This window comes from Chaetodon auriga, chromosome 11 (assembly GCF_051107435.1).
Source record: "Chaetodon auriga isolate fChaAug3 chromosome 11, fChaAug3.hap1, whole genome shotgun sequence".
Taxonomy (NCBI): Eukaryota; Metazoa; Chordata; class Actinopteri; order Chaetodontiformes; family Chaetodontidae; genus Chaetodon; species Chaetodon auriga.
Genome location: NC_135084.1, coordinates 5,564,711 through 5,583,040, shown reverse-complemented (window position 1 = coordinate 5,583,040; position 18,330 = coordinate 5,564,711). Strand labels below are relative to the sequence as shown.

At 42.6% G+C, this 18,330-nt stretch overlaps 1 protein-coding gene across 2 annotated transcripts; it reads left to right on the top strand.

The window, feature by feature from the left end:
* The first annotated feature begins 8,061 nt into the window (after positions 1–8,061).
* LOC143328040 (opioid growth factor receptor-like protein 1) lies at positions 8,062–17,956 on the top strand. Of its 2 annotated transcripts, XR_013077782.1 has the most exons (8): positions 8,116–8,426; positions 10,529–10,615; positions 10,776–10,854; positions 11,155–11,233; positions 12,996–13,062; positions 13,398–13,543; positions 14,277–15,346; positions 15,455–17,956. XR_013077782.1 is itself a non-coding variant. In XM_076742894.1 (7 exons), the coding sequence occupies exons 1-7, from the start codon at positions 8,250–8,252 to the stop codon at positions 14,818–14,820; spliced, it is 1,179 nt and encodes a 392-aa protein (XP_076599009.1). In that variant the 5' UTR covers positions 8,062–8,249; the 3' UTR covers positions 14,821–17,956. The 2 variants fall into 2 exon arrangements, 1 of the variants encoding a protein (XP_076599009.1); XM_076742894.1 differs by having other exon boundaries at positions 8,062–8,426; positions 14,277–17,956.
* Positions 17,957–18,330: the final 374 nt, after the last annotated feature.

The window sequence follows — 18,330 nt, the reverse complement described above, 5'->3', positions numbered from 1 at the left end:
TTGGGTGGTGTCCATGGTGTGGTAAAGATATAATAAATAACAAACAAATCAAAAACGAGACAATAAGAAGGAGCTTGAGACATGGCAGTTGTGTTCTGCACATACAACATACTGCAGATTTCGGCCATGTTGGGGACTGCTTGGTACAAAAGGGCCCTGATGAAATTTGCCACGCCAAAGAAGAAGACTCTAAATGATAAGATGCCAGAGAAAAGACTCCAGATCAGTCAGGAAGGAGAGTGATTTTAAGAAGTGAACCTTCATTTCAATCATCCAGATGTTCCCATGTCTGGAGGAAGTGCTACTCAAATCTCAATGACTGCATTCTATTTTTTTTTCCAAATACTAATTTATATTTGTATCTTCATCCCAGTACTCTATGTTCCCTGCTGTAGTCCTCTCATCTCTTGGTTCCTGTTTGGTTCACTGCCTCTGACAGTGTGTGTTCATGCCACTGTGTCTTAAACCGTGGTGTAATATATCATCATACAGCTGTCTGCATGTTTCGCTGTGCCTTCGCTGTCGACCAGGAGAGCTCGGAGTAATCCCTCTTCACTCTGACACCTGCTATCCTGTCTGAGCTGCAAACTTCCCTTGGTCTGCTCAGGGAGTCCAGTTTATCAGTTCAATATACCAGTTCAAACATGAAACTACAGAACTTTTTAGTCTATTTGAAAATAAATAAATAAAAATCCTCAGGCACCAAATTGAGTATTTTCTATTTCAACCGCACACTCTGCTTTTGATGGTATAAGATTGATTGATGTATTGACTTAGCATCGTTTTGGGCTGGTTGTTGGTGTTCATTTGCAACCAGTTCATTTTCTAGCCATTGTGGATGATTAATCTATCATGCCTGTATTCATGGCTGCAGCCTTAAGTGTCTGTAAACAGGTCAGTGTAGACAGCAGCCTCATCTGTTACACTGACACTTAGTCATTAGCCATTAACCAGACTGTCGGCCTGACAGATTAGCTGCTAGCTCACTGCTACTTAAAACCTGTTCTAGGAATGGAAAACAGAGGTGAAATTCAACAAAATGCATCTGGATGTAGCATGGAACAGTTACAAGTGAATCTGGAGTGGCGCTTAGAACATGTTTGATTTTGTAATGTGTGATCTGTGCTGACTGCTGACTGTTAACCCTAAATGACTTGATGCAGAGCTCTCTGATCGTGACTCTCATTTGTGTTGATTTCTGCATGATAATGGTCCAGGTGTCGCTCACAAGAGCAAAGAGTCTGCTTTCTCTTTCCCTTCTTACAATCCCAAAGCCAAGAAGTCTGTGGATGGCAGGCAGAAGTCCAACCTATTCAAAAATACAGTATGATATGGACTATGAAGATGGATTTTTACAATAAGAGCATCTCTTCTTCACTTATTAACACTTAACTCTCATTTTTTGTAAAGAAGAGGTTATTAATTTACTGTTCCAACATAAGTACAGATGGGTGACAAATTAAAATTAAAATCAACTTGAATTGTCTCAGCAAGGTGTTGATCCACCACATGCCGCTTCAATGCACACTGGCATTGATTCTGTAAGTCTGTGGAACTCTGCTGGAGGGATTAAACACCGTTCTTCAAAAAGACTTTCCCTCATTAGGTGTTTTGATGATGGTGGTGGAGAGCACTGTCCAACACGTCAGTCCAGTCTTCCTTCTACAGGTGTGTGGTGGGGGGCATCCTCACTTCCTGCATTACCATGTGGTTACGGTAACTGCTCTGCTGCAGACAGACAGTCACTGCAGCGGGTGGTAAAGACTGCAGAGAAGATCTCTGGCAGCAGGCTCCCTGCCATCACTGATATTTACATCAGCAGGCGCAAGAAAAAGACCTCCTGCATCATGAGGGACTCGTGCAAATGGAGTGTTTGCCCCTCCCATCAGGAGACTATGAAACAGCCTTAACTGTGTCTTTCCTTTCATTTAAAGGACTGTGAGCAGTAAATGTACAATATTCCTGGAAATTAACAATCAACAATGCATGTGACAGAAGTTGTGCCTGTGGGTTTAATGTAGAAGACAGTGACCCCTCATTCACAAACTCTGACCTGCTAGCTGACCTACGTCTCATGATCACATCATATGAAAGGCCTCACATGGGGACATCATGAGGTTTGGTGTAAATGGGAGCAACACATGTATTACAGAAGCCATTTTTCAAACATAACTTTGAGGGTATTTGTCTTGTGAATGAGTGGGCGGAGGGAGAAGGCAGTAGAAGAGCTGCTGTCCACCCAGAGTGGGAGGTTGATTTATTTGAAACAGTATGCACAGCTACAGACTGTGGAGAGCGTGGACCACGATTTGTTTCATATGCAGTTTGATCTTTTTCACCCAGCACTAGTATGGTAATCTGGTTGATGTAAGTTGGCATTTTATTCATTTTTATTTTGCTAAGAGTATTTTAAAAAGAACAAGGTGGTCAGGACAACGTTACATTGCCGCCACTAAACAGCCAGCTCGATGTTCCTGCTTTCCAAACCTCCCTCCATACACAACAGTCAGCAGCTGTCAGGGGATGTCACAGGAGTCCCTTGTGCTACTGAGGACTTGATCTGCTCTCTGGATGAATCCTCAGAATCAGAGCCACAGGTTTTATTGCTGCTGGGAAGACAAACAGCAGCACTGCAGCCAACCCATTGAACCAAGTCAAAAGGGCACCCCTGAATTAGCTGAGCGATTGAATTCCAGTGACACGCTGGACATAAACACGTTTGTCTCTGTGGCATCAATACCAGGATAATCTTGCTTCATCTTTCATTTTGAGCCACTTGACAACATCTAAGGGCATAATTGAATAATTCAGTTGTTACAGGAACGGTGGGTTACGGTAATATATTGACCCTTCCTTTGCTTAGCGACTCAAACATAGTCCCCGTCCGGTTCGCATGTTTATTCCATGACCACCATAATCATTTAATGGATCACTACCTGTTTTATTTGTATTCATGACTTTGCTCTTTTTTGATTAGCTGAGAATGTGGGTTAGATTTTCACATCATTAGTGAACCTAACTTATTTTTAATTTGCAGCTTTTAGAGGAAACAGTATTCAGTGATACTTCGAAATCCCTCTAATGGGATTTATTCATGATTAATGCTCAATTTTAATATTAATAGAGTGTGCTGTGGACCAAATTCTGTTGAATTATTACTATACTGACAGTGCTTTGTAGGCTTACTCTTAAGACAAATAGGCTACCATATGTTGAAATATGGAGCAAGACAACACCAAAATGTAAAATTGTGTTTCTCTTTTTTTCTCATATTTCACACATCTCAATCCTCCATGAAGACTGTAGTCATGGGACTGAGTTTGTGCGCTATGCATCAGTGATTTTTTTTTTCTCACACACATACACAGACACATACATCAGCTGAGTGCAGCATATGAGCAGTCATAGCCTCCCTGGCAAATCTAAGAAAAGAGCAGCACTTAACGGAAATTTCAGCAACAGAACATCAAAGGTTAGAGAGGTCATATTGCTGGACTGAGAATGCCGTTTGTTTGACAGGTGACCTCTGAGAGTCTGAAAAGCATCCTGGCCAAAAAAGACACCGCCTCACAGATACCCCCTTTAAACTGTGTCTGGTTCTGTTTCTCATTTCATTCAGAGAAAAGTGTCTTCCCTTCAATATGTTCCCCACACTGGCTTCTTTTCACCATATCACTCTATTCTGCTGTCATAAAGGGTCAGCTGCACACACACACACACACACACACACACACACACACACACACACATAGAGGCACTGTATGGTCATTATGGTTGATGGCTGGTTTCTCAGTGTCAGCTAACATGCTGATGATGGCAGCAACACACCCAAGTTAATCCTTGGGGAGACATAACAGCTTTTAACAGACACATAAACACACACACACACACACACACACACACACACACACACACATATATACCCAAACTGCTCCGTAGGCAGGGAATACTGAGCTGGCCATTTCACCTCGAGGTCTTTTCTGAGCATGATGCCTGCTGTGTCTGTGCTGGCAGCTACAGCTTAAGTACCACCAGTCCCAGGTGTGTATGCATGTTTTCATGTGGATGAGTGTGTCGCTATACATGATCAGCCTCCTGCACTCCCCCTCCTACTCTTGTGGTTGTCTGCCCATAGGCAGTACCTACATACATGAACACACACACACACACACACACACACACACAAGGGGGTTTTTATCACTTGTGGAGAAATTACATAGACTTACATTCATTTCCTGGAGACTTACCCTAACCCTACCCTTAACCATAAGCACTATCTGCCTATTCCTAACCTTATACCTAACCTAACCTTACCTAACCCATAACCCTATCCTCAGTCTTCACCCTAAAATGTAATGATTTAAATTCTGGGGACCTGTATTTTCCCACATGTGACTGTGTGTCTCCACATGTGACTGTGTTTGTCCCCACAACGTGAGTAATACATGAGAGCACACACACACACACACACACACACACACACACACACACACAGAATGGGGAAGAGCTGGCAATGGGACAGCCCGTCAGCATAACATTGAAAACACTGCTCCCTGGTGGTCAGTATATGGTAAGTACAGCAGAAAAGAGAAAGGAACCAGTCACTCATACCGTCTGCCATAAATTTGGCCTTTGGCATCCACTGAGGAAGTTTTCAGTTATTCTCTTATAAAACACTCCCTGGAGGCTGCAGATCAGTACAGATACACCCTGCTCAATGTCCCACCACTCTGACATTACAGTTTCTCCATCAAGTAGATTTGCAGACGCACAGGCCACTGTTTCTCAACAAAATCATTGTCATGATTAAACACACTTCTTTCATTGTCTATCTAGGATTACATCCACTCACAGATAGCTAAACATGTGAACTTCTATGGCATGTGAAACTCACATGACGTCACATGTGCCTTTATCAGTTGTGGCAATGTGTTTGACATGTGATATTCTGACATGTGAAATGGTGTTTTCATATATTATTTCTTTATATATAAAACATAAGAAATCTCAGATTTACCATCTAAATTTAAAGCCGTGTGATTCTCTTTTTTTGTTGCTTTGTTTGCTTGTTTGTTTGTGAGCTTTGGGGGAGAATTACACAAGAACTTGAGCATCTTGCACATGTTTGACATTAGAAAGATAAAGTTCAAACGTGTTAGCACACAGTTGCCTGGTTACACATCCTGCTGACACATTGCAACATTAGCATTTATTTGGATTCATTTTCTGGCCACCTGATTTCTGAAGTTAGAGTTCTGTTCTCACAGACAGTATAAATACATCATCTTATCGTACTTCCTATAAATAAAATAGCACTAAAGTTTATTTTATTCCTCATTTTGCTGGAAAGTCTACGCAGCATATTTATGTTAACATGTTAGTGTTGAATAGACAGGTTGTATTAATGTGGAGCTGAAACGATCGATTGACAGAAAATCAATCATTAACTAGTCTATTGTTCATTAGTTAATAGCCATTTTTAAGGATAAAAGGCAAAATAATCTGGTTCCATTGTGTGATAATAAATAGAATATCGTTGGTTTCTGGGTGCTGGTCAGACAAGTGATTTGAAGATGTCACATGGGGCATTAGACAACTGTGACTCAGAAAATTGAGATTTCACCATTTTCTGACATTTTATAGACAAACCATTAAGTGAGTGGGAATCTAATCAGCTAATTAACCAGCAGTCATTACTTGCAGCTCGACTTTATCAATGGTAGTTTTTACTCTGTATGGCAGTATGTGTACAGCGTCACTATACAGCATGAGGGTCATTATTTTCCAATATACAGCCTCTGTTACAGCGTTTCCACAACACATTAGAGCAAAGGGGCTAGACTGAAAGCAATAAAATACTTGCTGCTAGAAAAGTCCCTTGTGACTGACACAATATTGGAGCAATAAAGGGATAAGAGTATGTAAATGAGGGAACGCAGCAGTGAAGTCTCTCCATTGATTTGTGCGGTGGCATATGACTCATGTTTTGAAGAAATGCTGATACTTTTACAGTCTTCTGATTAGGAAAAGATCAACTTTTAAAGTTGCTTTCCTCGCCACATTTCTAAAGGGTTTCTCTGTAATATAGCTGATTTGATTATATCTGATGCTGAGCTCCACCTTTAACAATAAAGGATTTATTGTTATGAGAATTCTGCCGTAGTCATGTGGTATTTGACAAGTCCAACATATGCCGTCTCCAAGTTTGGTGTAAGACATTTAAGTCATTTCTATTTTTATTTTTACATAAAAATAAAGCCCAGCATAAAACCAATAGACAAATCTGAAGCATTACAGAGTTTGCAGCTTTGTTAACTTTTTGTGAAGGACTGCATTCTATCCAATTGCCTCTAGAAATGGTTTTTCATATCAAATTACCCACAATGTTACAGAGTTACAAGTATCACCACTTCAGCTTTTGTACTAGCTGACAAGACAGAAACTCTGTTGATGATACTGTGCGATCTACTCTCGGTTACGTAATTTCTCGGTTTCACTTGATTTTGACATCACAGACTTTTCTTTCGGCTACAAACAGGACTTTTTGCTGACCTCTGTGACTCACTTTTGTCCACTGCAGCGACAGGCCCAGCTGGAGGGCTGGAGGCACCTTATGATCAGAGTCAATTCAATGTCACAGGCATCATTCACACTGCCAAGAACTGTAGTTTCCCCTGTGGGTGAGCCCTCTTCTGAGTGTAAGGGCGATCCACCAACAGGCTTCACCAAACCAAAAATTCCAATCAAGGTTGGACACGTATGTACTTTTGAAGGTACTTTTGAAGGTCCACACAAATGTTGAAGTACTTGTTTACCGAAGTACCAATACCTCAATGGAAAAATACAACAAGTAAAGTCTTGAATTTGAAATCCTACTGAAGTAAAAGTACAGAAATATAGCCAGCAAAAAATACCTGAAGCATCAAAAGCAAAAGAACATTTTCTGCACTTAAACGTCCCCTGAAACTGATTTATTATCACATATGACATTATCCCCGATGCATGTGGCAGTTAACTGTAGCTGGTCGAGGTGGAGCTAGTTTAAACTGCTTTATATACTGTTCATGTTTTATCCTTTAGGTTGTCAGCCAAGAGCTTGAGCTCTTCTAAAGGTATGCTAACAGCTATGTAAATTAAATGATGTTCAGAGGGGAAGTGTCTGATGGGGACAGAAAGGGCCAGGACAGACTGCTATCCCAACATAAATATTTCCTTTAAGTCATTCAGCACATTTGACCTTTACTCACAGTTTGAAGCAAGTTTCTGCCATGCCAATGTAATGCTGGAACATGTGTAGACATACACGGCCTCGATTCATATCATGTTCTCAGTAAACTGTATTGATTCTCACGTCTTGTTAAGTTCAAACCACACACTGTAAGTTAAAACATAGCTTCTGTTGCCCAAAATAAGAACCTTCCCCGTTTTTCTTTGTTCCTGGAGTGACATTGATCATCTCAAGGGGGTACCGTAACCTCCTCTTGTCCTGGTGTCACGTGATGCAGCTTTGGTCCTGATGCTGCTGTTACCGGGACCATGTATAGGGAGTTTTTAATGTCACCCAGCAGCAGCAGGACGAGGGGAGGCAAAGGATCCAGCAGCTCCACTGTGGACTGTAAAATCTGGGTTACAAACAGCATCAGATGAACAAAGAGCAAAAAGCAATTTACATTCTGGATGTAATTCATGGAAAACAAGCACACAAAATATGATTATTGGTTGCAAGTGGAGCATTATTTCAATATTAAATTTCTTGATCTGTGTGTTCAAAGGTGTTGTATTACTAATAATATTTATTTTTTTCTCTTACTTTGTTTTATTTGCTTGCTTTTTCTTGTTTTGCCTTTTTTTATTCCTTGTACTGCCTTGTCATCAAATATATGGCTCTGAACTGTCTGCTCCATTTTAGTTCTTTACCACTGACATATTCAATCACCGCCAATCAGCAGTTCATTCACTGAATCTCAACCATCATGGCACCTGTTAGTGCTCAGTTCAAATGAATTCTCGGTTTGTAGCTTTAAGACCTCGTCCCGCTGGCGTGGCACGAATCACCTCTCATACAGAAACACGCATCATCGGCGCTTATGTGGAAATTCCCCCTTTTCTGCCATTTAAAAGCTCCGCTCTGAGAGCAGCATGAGCGCGGCGCTCTGCAAACCCAAAGACGAGCTTTTCACTTAAACGATGTAGTGTTTTTGTACAAAGGAGAGGATAATAGCAGAGAGCAGGTGTTGCATGTTTTTTAAATGGGAAATCTGTTGGGCAGCTGGCGTTTCAAGGAGCCGAGCACCGTTGAGGAATGCGACTCGACGTGGGGGTCGGACTCAGAGAGCGACGAGCCGGCGGCTGAAGATGACAGCGGCATCTCCGAGTCCGCCAGCCCGGCGGACAGCGAGCGGGCCGCCGGGGACACGTCCCCGCAGGTACACTGAGGGGGATGGAGTGTGTGTGTGCGTGCTTGTGTGTGATGACAAGGGGGGGGGAGAACCGGGACACGATGCGGTGACATGTGTGCCACCGGCAGCGCACAGTATTGACAAGGCCGGGACACGGAAAGGGCAACCGAGCAGCCCCGGAACACGCTGCGGTACTGAGCCAGCATGCAGCTAACGCCAGACTTCACTTCAAAAGATGACAGTTTCGTGTGAAATTGGTTATATGCAAAGATATCCGCTCACATGGTGTGAGCTCCTCTCAGTCCTCACTGTGCACTGAGATGGCCATCCTGTCCCTGCTCCACCATCATTACAGTGATGGCTGGCAGCTGGAGGTGAAGCAGCTGTCAAATCTGAGTTGAAGTGACATTCAGTGATCACACACCTGACCAATTCTGACCAGGTACTAAATCTTATTTTAAATAGGCTGCATGATGGTGTGTGGCAATACTATGACATAAGGTGATGACATAAGCAGAAGGGATGGTGAGATTCAGTGGCTTTCATTGGTGCACCTTCATTAAAGTTCAGGGAATGATTGAAATATGATGAAACGTGTACGTCAGATTCAGTGTAGGATGAACTGTTTCTAACATCTTTGCGAAATGTATTTATATGTATTTATTACAGGCCCTGTGACTTTACTATTCAGAAATGTGACAAATAATTTGTGACCGGTCATACTGTCTTTGGATTGATTCCTCCTCTCATCTTCACCTGTCAGTGTTCGAGTGTCCCATTAAAGGGGCAATGTGGTACACATGGCCAGGATGTTTTGAACTAACACTGAACTAACTAACTAACAGAACGCGAAGAAGTAACAGTTTGGACGTTATGTAAAGACGTCTGTGTATTGTGCTGCACAGATTTCTACTGAAGTTAGGATGTCGACCAGCTAGCTGAGCCCGTTCTGTCTTGCAGTACCGCTTTGCATCTCAAGAGCCGGTAGTCTGAAGGTGTAGCTCCTGTATTTTCAGCTGCAAGTTCACAAGCTCTCTTACCTTTTTACTCTAATAAATAGCTAAACCCACAAGCCATAGATAGCTACAGCAACGAGTGTAATGAGCAGCAGTTAGCAGTGAAGCAGACCTCACCTGTGAGGTGTTATGACAGTGAGAGTGGTGTTTACAGCAGCCTGTGACTGCCGATTATAGTTTACTTTTTTACATTTGAAGCAGTTATGGAAGACCTGTTTGTGAAAGAAGGCAGTATCCCGCCGAATCACATTGTGTTCGATCAGATCCTGTCCTGTCACATCTTATCGCATCGGTAGTTGCTTCATGTGCATCTTCAATGTATCGGATCATATCGCGATGTCTATGTGTATGTTCCTAATACCCACAAATGTGCCGTTATTAACACAATACTGTGCACATTCTTCTCTTAGTTAAGTATTAAAGCAATGTAGTTATTCCCAATCTTACTTTTCCAACTGAAATGATGAAGGAAATAAAATGTTTTATTAGGCTACAGCATTAATGATTATTGTCTCTGAGCCCTGAATGATCAGAATAATTGACTGGGTTGCTGTTATTAGACTGTTTAACTGTATCAGAAGATTAAACCCAGCAGGCTGTAACAGACCTGTTAGATTTTGAATTGGTTAAATCAGACTTCCATCAGATTTTTTTTCCCCATGATTACAACCAGAAATTGCTTTTCTGTGAAGCAGATTTCTCAAAAGTTTGGATGCAGTTTGCAGATTGCAATGTAATTTCACGTTCAGGTTAGACTCACAAAGCCACAGATAACAGGATCAGGCCCCGTGAAACACTGCGAGCCGTCCTGACGAGTGAAAGTTAGCATGACCCAGATTTTATTTGAGAATCAGATCTAGTTTGTAGCATCCTTTTGTAGCGATTGCACAGCAGCACTGATGTGAATTGTCCTCCTTTGCTCGAAAGAAATGGATGATGACAGCCCTCGACCTCAAAAGCAAAGTCAGTGCTCTTAATTCAGCTGAATGGGAGACGAGTGCTACGCTGCATCTGTTAAAATGTGGGATGTTTTTGTTTCAGATCGGCATTTGAACTCAGTTTCTTTCTCTCTCTCTCTTTATGGCCTTCTTTCTTTCTTCCTTCCTCTCTCAGCTGACTGAATCACCAGAGTCTGCTCCAAAGATGAAGAGGAGTTTCTACGCTGCCAGGGACCTCTACAAGTACCGTCATAGCTACCCGGTACGTGTGCTCACACATGCACACAAAAACACGCACACACAAAATGATGATACTGTGATGCAACTGATCCCCACAAACGTAGACATACCATGCACAGTTGTTTTCTCAATATGGTAGACAGCCAGTGTGATCTCCTTGATCTGTGTGTGTTTGTGCGTAGAACTACAGGAAGTCCAGGCAACCCAACGAGTACCGTAACCTGCGCTTCTACCTGAACAAGATCCCTCTAGTACCTGATGGTGAGATCACACACACACTCACACTCACACACACACACACACACACACACACACACACGCAAACACACTCTATGCATGCAGACCTCCTGCCTCTGTGGAGAGAAGCACTGTTAGCTTTGGGCTTAACGAGTTTTGTTTGGCTAAAGGTCATGTTTGACTGGGAAAGACCAGAAGATTAGTGGACTGATCCAGTGTTTAAACAAGCTTACACACACACACACACACACACACACACACACACACACACACATACATACATACACAGTTAATGGCAGCTAATTAGCCCCTGTCTCTTCTCAGGTATCTATGTAGAGGAGATTCTGACTAAGTGGAGAGGCGACTATGACAAACTGGAGCACAATCACACCTACATTCAGTGGTGAGACATCTCATCTTTCATCTATTTTCTTCTTCATTTACCTTGCATGTGACAGCACAAACTCCTCGGAACTGACTGAAGTGCTAATTGCATGTTATAAGCAGTAGAGTCCCTGAAATGTGAGAGTGAAAATGCCACCAGAAATGAGGATTTTATCAGCTGTACTTCCTGAATGTAAAATGTGGGAGTTAAAGAAGTGGAGTGGTTTTGAAAAACTGTCGCTACGCCTGTTTGGCTTTCTGTTCTTATGTGGCAGATTTACAGCTAGAAAGACTTAGCCATTTTTAAAATAATGGGTCCTTCATCTCACACAGAGGTAGACAAAAGCTTTGGACCATCGATGTTGCCGGCTAACAGGAATAAACTGTCGCTGTCACAGTGTGTTTCAAGATGTTTATTGTCACTCTGGTTATACAAGTGTGAAATTCTTGGGGAGCCTCCATTGCAGAGGACAGTAATGTGATATATATATAAGACATATAAATATAAAAATGAGAGTATAATAGCAATAAATGGTATAAGAGCAATAAAATGTTTAAAAAGCAATAAATACAAAAACAGAATATGAATGGCAATAAAGGGTGAGCAGCAGTAAAAAGCAATAAAAGGTGCATATACAATCAATTGGATATTGCACAGATGGTTAGGCTGCACTTGTGTGTGTAGTGTGTGGGTGGGGGGATTTTCTGTGTGTGTGTTGTTTAAGGAGTCTTATGGCCTTAGGAAAGAAGCTGCACCTCAGTCTGCTGGTGTGTAATTTGGGAGTCCTGTATCTCCTCCTTGAGTGCAGCAGGAAGAACAGGCCATTGTGTGGGTGAGGGTCACTCAGGACCCAGCTCACCCACACAATGGCCTGTTCTTCCTGCTGCACTCAAGGAGGAGATACAGGCACAGGCACAGCTGCGTCACGTTCCGGCTGCATCGTAGCTGATCAGTCCATTCCAGTCTATGCCCGTGATTCCACCAAAGGCAGCGCGGCGTGTTTCAGAAGCGTCTCTCCGCTGTGCTCCTCAGAGGACACGCTCCTAGTCTATTTTTGACGGATGCAGTGTCAAGCTGCACAGAGGAGATCGAGGCAGGCAGGAAGTCGGACACACATACAGCATCGGCGTAGAGAATCTGGTCAGTTTTCAAAATAAAACATCTGCAGACTTCCTGTCATACATCAACAATAAACACAGTTAAAACAGACAAGAAACCAGTTAACCGCGTAGCCTGCTTACCCATGACCAAATCAACAAAATCTGAGCAAGTCAACAAAATGCGGCAGGCAAAACATTCTGCCTCTGAAACGCTCCCAGCGGGGTATGAAGCTGTGCGGGGGACGGAACAAAGCTGCCTCAGCCGGATCGTGTCACGGCCGGGCCCAGTGGAAACTCTGGGTCAGGGACTTCCTGCTGTGCAGAGCTCCTGCAGGCTGGGAAGCGGGCTACTTGTAATGTGATGTATCTTTCTTCGGACAGCTTTGTACACATCATTCAAACATGTGGACAAATCCAAAGCTTGACAAGCCTGCTGTGCCATACGGTGGCTAAGCTGTGATTGGTTAGGGATGGGGGAGGGGTTTAGGGAAGGTCGGTGTGCTAATGGTCATTAGCTGGACCTGTATGAGGGAACAATATTGGTATTAACTTCCTGTATTTTACAGTGATAGTGATGGCAACCTCAGTAATAATCAACATTATTTAAAGAAATAGCTTTCATCTCATCCAGAAATGTGTTTTCATTTCAACGTGTGTTTTCTTATTCCGCTGTGTGGCAGGCTGTTCCCATTAAGAGAACAAGGGCTCAACTTCTACGCACATGAACTGACTCAGGATGAGATCAAAGTAAGACATACAAGTGGACATACATGTTGTACATATAGACTCTACACACACTTCATCATTATCCTGACACCATATGTACAAGTGTGTGACTGCTGGAGCCTCCAGCTGCATGTCTGATTTGTTTGCACTTCCTCAATGTTTACCATGGTTCAGTGATGGAGCACATTTTCCAGTCAACTGCTGGCATCAGTGTCAGCGTTATTAATGTCAAACTCGATCAAGACAAGGGTGATCCGATGACCGTTTGATCACCCAAAATATATGCTGATGCCAGATGGAATGGTGGTGTTGTACCTGCGTGCTGGTTTCTGATCTGTTGCGTTTAATCCTGTCAGGAATTCCAAAGCACTCGGGAAGCTAAGCGGAGATTCCTGGCTGCCTATTCCCTGATGTTGGACTTCTACGGCATCAAACTGCTGGATAAGAGCGGGAATGTTGCTCGGGCTTCCAACTGGCAGGAGCGCTTCCAGCACCTTAATGAGTAAACACGCACACACGCACACAGACACATACACTCACGCACACACATTATGCAGCAGCTTAGGGGTAGAAAATTGCAGCCAGAATCTGTGTGAAGTTGTGGCTTGGTTGCCAATTTCTGCTTTTGTGTCCTTTAGCAAGGCAATTATTCTAAATCCATTGCAACTTAATTGTGCTTCTATCAGCAGCCAAACGTGAAACAACGTGGTTTAAGTCAACGAACAGATGGTTAAAGGGTAATTTAAAGGGTGATTTGTTTTTCTTTCACATCCTGTTTGGATGGTTTCATTACCTGAGAGAAACCATTGTGTTTTCTTGCCAAAGAGCCACCTGACTGTCGCACTTTGGATGCATACGTTTACTGCAATTATGGTTTTTTCCTTCTACCCACCACAGTTTCATTGCTATTACTATAAGTTCCTTAACCTTAGCATCTGATGCTAATTGTTGCCATTATCCCAACCACATGAAAAACAACAAATTCTCCACCATAAAGCAGCTGCTCAGTACACTTTTATGCCCTCCTCTTGCTTTTAAAATCCCATCAAATATGCACAGCGTCTTTTGCATCTGGTGCTCTGTGGCTTCTGGATTCCTCTCAGGCCAAACAGCCATCAGAAACAAACTACACTCAATCATTAAGACTCTGTGTTGTCAGAGACCAGAAGATTACAAATTGACTGCAATGCCATGAGTAAAACAAACCTTTTCACTCCCTGCTTTCTTCTTTCAAGGTCTCAGCACAACTACCTGAGGATCACTCGCATCCTGAAGTCCCTGGGTGAGCTCGGCTACGAGGCCTTCAAGGCCCCGCTGGTTCGTCTGTTCCTGGAGGAGTCGCTCTGCCACAACACCATTCCCAACATGCAGCACAGCGTCCTGGAGTACTACGTCTACACCATCCGCCTGCCAGCCACCCGCCGACGCCTGCTCCGCTACGCCCGCCAGCACTACAGGCCTGCCCATGCCTTTCTCTGGGGTCCACCACCCAAAAGGCGAGGGGGTGGTGTGGGAGGAAGTGTAGGTGCTGGGAGTAGTGGGATCAGAGCACCTGCCCCAACACCAGAGCGACAGAGGAGGGGGCAAGAGGGCACCACCTCTGCAGGTAGTGGGCTGATTGTGTCTTCCCATGATGCCATGATGTGCCAGGACCTGGCTGGAGGAGGACTGAAAGGCTGCGCAGGACTCGGCTCCAGCATGTCTGGACTGGAGGGGGCGTTGATGATGGTGGGAGCTCGAGGAGAGAGGAACGAGTACAATGAGATTGTTCCTTTGTAGGGAATCGATTGTTTGAAGGCAGAAAACACAACAGCTGTTTTTTAAAACTAACCAGTTCAATTTTAAACAAAGGAAGTAATTGTTTATGCCAGAACTTTTTTCTTAGCAGTTCAAGCTGACACTTAGAGTCAAGACAGTTATAGTAGAACACATTCATAGAATCTGTCTTTAGAATCCGTTCAGGTTAAGGGCTTACCATAAACAACTATGACATTATTTCTTTGCTGGTCACTTTCACTGTATTTAACATGGGTGGGACCGGGGGGATTGGAGAGGTGGGAGGTCACATCCTGAGCCAAGCCAAACACTTTGGACCAAATCCCAAAAGACCTAAACCAGTAGAGACCCAAATATGTGATGCACGGCTTTTCCTCATCAGGGCTACGATTACAAAACAACTTAGACAGAAGATTGCCTTATTTGTTAATTTGATCTGGAGCTGCGTCAGAGCTGAAATGTGCTTAGTGATACCGAGGAGCATTTTAGAACCAAAGGTATCTGCTGATGGGATGTTGGTCTTGCAATGGTTTTGGGAAACAAAGTCCTGCTTGCTCTACAAACTGTAGCTTGAGCTCCACAGAGCAACAAGCTGGTCTGAACAAGCTTTCTAATGTGAAAATCACAATGTGAAGAGCGGGAACAGGGAGAGTTAGGTGTCTTTTTTTAAAGGAACACATAAAAGAGGAAGAGGGAACATGGCAGGACTGGCCTAATTTGTCATAGCAATACTTTGAAACCATATTTTTTGAGATTTGAAGTCCTCACTTTGTTAATAATAGCAGGCACAACTCAGTATTATCTGATCTGCAATTTTACTGGAAGGTAGCAGCTCCCTACGACATTTGTATATAACTATTGAGCAAAAAAACAGACTTGTAGTGACTTGATATCTGTGAGAAACAGTTAAGAATAAAGAGGCTCTTTGGTGACATCACTGCTCTCCTGAAAACAATGACTGGCACCACGGAGGTCCACTGGAAAGCTAGCCATGTACAAATGATGCCTAAACATAGCATTTAACACTGGGTCAAGATGCCTACTGTGACACTGCAAACTCTCTTTCTTCGCCCTAATTTAGCAGAGTTGAAGCTGACATCCACTCTGGTGCATAGTTTCTGCTAAATACATTTGTGATTGCAAATTAAACTACACTGGTTAGCTAGTGTTAGCAGCAGTGGTTAGCAAACCACTGTGGTTTAAGGCTGCCGCATGAAAGAATCGAGGTTCCGTGCATTCGCAGTTCCTCTGCAGCCTCACATGAGTGACAAGCTGTAAGGTGGCTGAAGAAGTTTTGTTTCACTAATATAACAGCTGGCAGTTGTGCTTTTAAAAGGCAGCCTGGCCTTTGCTAGTGTTTTTTCCAGCTATGCTGTACATTTTTCTTCAGGTGGTTTTGTATCATGATGATTATTCAAACAGCGCAGCTTGCTAGCTTCTTCCATTTTTGCGATAAAGTGAACAACAGTTGTGTAGTTTGCTGGGGCTAACAGGGAATGCAGTAGATCACAGTCTGTTCTCTAAATGCCTCCCGCTGAAGTGCTGTGACTGTAAATATTGATCATTACAGATTTCATTTTTGCTATGCTCAAATGGTAGCTCAGATTTCAAAAGAAAAAAGTCACATGGCTAACACATTGACATTTTTAACATTCAAGCGTACGAATGTTATTGCCAAAAGCACAAAACCTCCAATATGGCTGCCACAGAGTGTGTTGTGTGACCTAAAAGCCCTCTGTACTTAAACAGTGGTTGGATGTGGACTGTGACTGAAGTTAATGTGATCAAACAGGTGACGTGTAGTGTGTTGCACTTTTTTGACAATCTGTGTCTTCCTGTTGAGAGCGCTGTCGGTTTCTCCAAATCGCGGACAGATCTACATGTAAAATAATCTGCAAATTGTCAGGAACTTGCCGCCTCACGAACATGATAGATTTATCTCATCTTGTCTTGCAATAATTTGCCAATAGCAGCTTGTTCTCCACCAGGCTACACATGAAGGAGGTGACACTGTTGGCTTTGCCCCCCTGAATAGGACAGTTTAAATCATCTTGTTTGTTGAAGAGCAGCTGCTGGTATGTTTGTCAGATATTCAATAACTTAAGGTTCATTTACATACCAAAAAATACTCCACAAAAATTGTACTCTATTGAGGGTGCAGGACTTAATTAGCATGTACAGTATAATGCTATTGTAATGTAACTCTCCACTGACAGCAATTCATTTTTTTTAGGGTTTAGCAGCTGCTCAAGAAAGTGAAGCAGGTTTGTAGATTTTACACGCACCTCTGAGATGCTGTTAAGAAACATCATATTATCACCCTCATCATATTAGTTTTTATTAAAAGACCAGTATGGTATAAGTGTGTATTGGTCTGTCCATTCAGGCTGAAGTTAAGGCAATTTACTTTCAATCTAGGTGCCATTTAAAACACAGTCTGTTCAACTTCCTGGTTGCAATAGATAGATATCTGTGAAATTTAAAGCCATGTCGAGTGTAAGACAGCAGCGATGCATATGATCGGGATGTAGACACTCTTTCCTGATGTGGTCAGCTGTTCTTCCTGTAGGATAAGGCCTTGCTTTTCATTCGCTGACAAGGTCTCTGCATTACTCCTCAGCCAAGCCTATCTGATATAATTGTAAAAATAACTTTTCAGGTGAATTGTGTGATAACGTGGGCTCAAGTATCTGATTTTTTAGTATACTGTATGTGTACATATATACTGCGTGAGTGTGCGTGTGTATCTGATATTCTTAAGTGCCTTTTTTTTGTATTTTTCTGTTGTAATCTGTATGCTGTAAGAAGTGTCTTTCCCAACTGATTTCCTGTACATCCTGTTTTTTGTACAGCATTTTGATATTTACATTATTGTTTGCAGTATAGTCATATACAGTATGAGTATTAATGTACAGTAACAGCAGGAATAAATCCCACAAGAATTGGTACAGTGGAGAGGTTAATAATATATAATACTTGAAATTGTTTGTATTTGGCCCATTGATTCAAATGTGATTGTTCATAGAATGTTCACTATGCGTTCTGTCAGCATAGTTGGACGACAATAGCTGGACATTTGCCCTAAAATGTGAAATTTGCCACACTTGACTCAAATAAAAATGGGGATGTGGAATAACAATTTCGTCATCTGGAAGTGTTGTACTTTATAGGTACATATTTGGTGCAGAGCTGCTCTGGAAGCAGGAATAATCTCATTGGTTGAGGTAAACCTCAGTGGTTGGAGTCAAAGAACCACAGTTTGTCTGCCAAAGGCTGAACAGATACCACCGTTAAATAAGCTCACAGTAGAGGATTAGACATGCAAAGAGATTCACTTTTAAATACTTAATATAACTGAGATTATCTGCCCGAGTTCTGAAACGTCACTGACGTCAGAACCTCTAATCTGACTGGAACTAATACAGCATTAATGTGCGCATCGATACCACATACAACACTGTGCACCCCAAAACAAAGAAAAGAAGGCTTCATCAGAGAAAAAGCAAATGACAG